General features: G+C 34.7%; 1 protein-coding gene across 1 annotated transcript in view; it reads right to left on the reverse strand.

The window, feature by feature from the left end:
* Window positions 1–839, reverse strand: part of LOC106869928 (homeobox protein ceh-1) — a 9,976-nt gene extending 9,137 nt beyond the window's left edge. The window contains exon 1 of the mRNA XM_014915863.2: window positions 803–839. Coding sequence (XP_014771349.2) covers window positions 803–839 — 37 coding nt within the window. The remainder of the gene's footprint in view (window positions 1–802) is intronic.
* Between the last annotated feature and the right edge of the window lie 2,543 nt (window positions 840–3,382).

Here is a 3,382-nt window from a genome sequence, read left to right on the forward strand (position 1 = left end):
TATATATATATATATATATATATATATATATATATATATATATATATATATATGTATGTATGTATGTATCTCTATATGTGTGCATGTGTGTACGTACATGTATATACATATATATATATATATGTGTGTGTATACGTGGGTGGCTATATGTGTCTGTGTACGTATTTGCATATGCTTGAGTTTGTGTGTCCGTTTAGACATACCTATATGCCTCTATGTGTGTATGTGTGAATGCTTCTGTATACATACATCCATATATACATACAGGCAAAGACACACGTACTCACACCCATATGTACACACACACACACACACACGCATATATGTATGCATATATGTAAATGTATATACATATACATATATATATTTTTATATACATATATAAATATATATATATATACTTACATATACACACACACATTTACATTGGTGCATATAATAAAAATGTGTCTCAATAAAATAAAATAAAAATGGCATACAAACTTTCAGTAACTCAAAAAATATGCAATTATTTCCCTTCGCAATAAATATATATATATATTTGTATTTGTTTGTTTAATTTTATTTTTTGAGTTATATATTTCTCAAATCGGTTGTTAAATATTGCTAATATAAGCCCCATTATATTGTAGCAGCGGCCATGTTTAAATGGCGGCCTTTTGTAAACATCTAGTCTATATAAAACGGAAGATGATTGGAAAAGAAATAAAAAACCTTGAAATATCTACGTCAAGGAAGAAATGTTATTATGAGTTTTGCATATGTGGCCGTTCCATTAGCTAGAAATAGTTAACAAATTTACTGTGTCGCGCCGTATCGTCTGATTCAAGGAAGGGCATTTTAGGTAATTATTTTCTTGTTATAACATGGTTATCGGTACTACGAGCAACCCACAAGACCTAGGGCCAAAAACAAAATAAGAAAAGACAAAATTGAATAGAAATCAAGAGGAAAATCTATAAGTTAATGATTTATCTTGCTAATATATAACTTCTGTATTATGTCTGTTGGATCTTATATTAGAGAGGTAAATCAAGGGAGATAAATAGAGAAGATGAAGTGAATGAAGTGAATGAAGTGAATTACGTAGGGCATAAGCATGTGTGTGTGTTTTGTGTGTGTGCGTGCGTGTATGTGCGTGTGTGTGTGTTTGTGTGTGTGTATATGTTGGTGTGTCTGTGTGTGTGTGTGTATGCATGCGTAAGTGCAGATAGTTTAAATGGAGACAGATAAATATAAATACAATATATGAACACACACATATAATGATGTAAGTAAATATATAGACTATTAGATTGATTGGTAGGCAGATAGACAGGCACACAAACACATGAACAGATAGACGGACGGAGAGAGAAGTAACTAAAAAGACAGATGGATAAATAGACAGAACAGAGAGAGTGAGAGAGAGAGAGAGAGAGAGAGAGAGAGAGAGTGTGTGTGTGTGTGTGTGTGCGTGTGTGTGTGTGACAGACAGACATACAGTTATCTATCTATCTATCCATCCATCAAGATAGATATACAAGTAGACTGAGAGACTGAAAGATAGATAGATAGATAGATAGATATATAGACAGAGACATAGATAGATAGATAGATAGATAGATAGATAGATAGATAGATAGATAGTCAGTAAGCGATCAACACATACGTTACAGTGGTTAAATGCTGTTCAGTTACCAGCCAGCATGATAATTTCAGAAGATAAAATGGAGGCTTGGAAGAAGCGAAAGGAGAGGGAGAGAGAATTGCTTTCGCAAAGCCCAAGAATAAAAAAAATAAAAAATAACAATAATAATAATAATAATAATAATAGAAAAGAAAAAAATAATAAATAAGACCGTCTTATAAAAGACATTTCAGAAAAACTCGAAGACAAGGAATATAAAACATGAAAAACATGACACGACAAGGTGAATAATAAGATATAAATTAGAGAAAGTTCTTGCTAACAACAAGATTCACAGATGTACGTGATGGCAATATCTTACATAATGCTACATGCAGGAATACTGATACTAGAAAAAGAAAAAAAAAAGTGTTGAAAGGAGGAGGAAAAAAAGGCTAACAAAAAATATAGAGAGTCAAAGAAACGAAACGAAACGAAAATGAATAGAAGCCACGTCTATGTAATAAAGGAGGTGAGAATGAGAGAGAGAAGGGGGTTATGGTGGTGGTGGTGGTGCTGGCGGTGAAAAGAGAGGAGTTGAGGGTGTGTGATTGTGAGGAGAGGAGAGGGGGAGGGAAAGAATGTACATAGATGCATGGATTGATGTTGGGAGGGAGGGATGGAGGGAGGGATGTGATGAAAGGCAGTTAAGGACGTATGGAAAAGAAAAGAAAATATTGAGAAGAAGAAGAAGAAGAAGAAGAAGAAGAAGAAGGAGGAGGAGGAGGAGGAGGGGGAGGAGAAGAAGAAGTAGAAGTAGAAGAAGAAGAAGAAGAAGAAGAAGAAGAAGAAGAAGAAGAAGAAGATGATGACGACGATGATGATGATGATGATGAGCATGATGAAGAAATCTATGTTAAAACAACTCAATACAACTGGAGTAAAATCTTTGCTATAGGTGCTGTCTTACAGCTATAAGTTATCATCTCTGCTTACTTTGATGTTGTTGATGTAGTAATAAACTGGTGGATTCCGAGGTAACGTTTATATTTTAAATGCTGTTGACAACACATGATTGAATAGTACTGCACAGGTGTCGAAACCACAATGATATCTGTTTGGCAGCTGATGGTGGGCATTCACATTTGAATGCTTGACTGCGAATTTCTTATATCTTAGCCTCGTATTCTGTGTTGCCCTTCATTTTTATGAAGTGGAATATGTTTGTTGATTCATAGTTTGTGGAGGGTTCACTTACAGTGGTATTATGGGGTTTCCTTCTAAGTTAATCCTATTAGGCTTGAATAACGCTTAAAAGTTAGTTAGTCTACCATATCTATTCGGCTAATTATTTCACCCTAGACCCCTGGAACCTATTTTATCGCCCTGTCTTTGTCCCCGCCTCCACCGTTCGATTACCAGATATACATAAACAACAACACCATAGTTTTCCTTCTTCTTGATTGGTGTGTAAATACATCGTAAATACATACGAACGTACACAAAAATAAACAAGTATATACCTAGATACTACACACACACACACACACATTGTTTCGAAGCTTGACTCAAGGCCAAGGTGGATTAAATAGAATACATCGGTCATAGTATCCAACGGTACTTATTTTATTGACGCCCGAGAAGATGAAAGCCAAAATCGACCTCAGCGGAATATGAACTCAGATCGTAAAGACGGACAAAATAATGCTATTCATTTTTTTTACGGTGTGCTAGCGATTCTGCCAGCCCAACGCATTGATATACAAAATGTAA

Source organism: Octopus bimaculoides, chromosome 22 (assembly GCF_001194135.2).
Source record: "Octopus bimaculoides isolate UCB-OBI-ISO-001 chromosome 22, ASM119413v2, whole genome shotgun sequence".
NCBI classification, from domain to species: domain Eukaryota; kingdom Metazoa; phylum Mollusca; class Cephalopoda; order Octopoda; family Octopodidae; genus Octopus; species Octopus bimaculoides.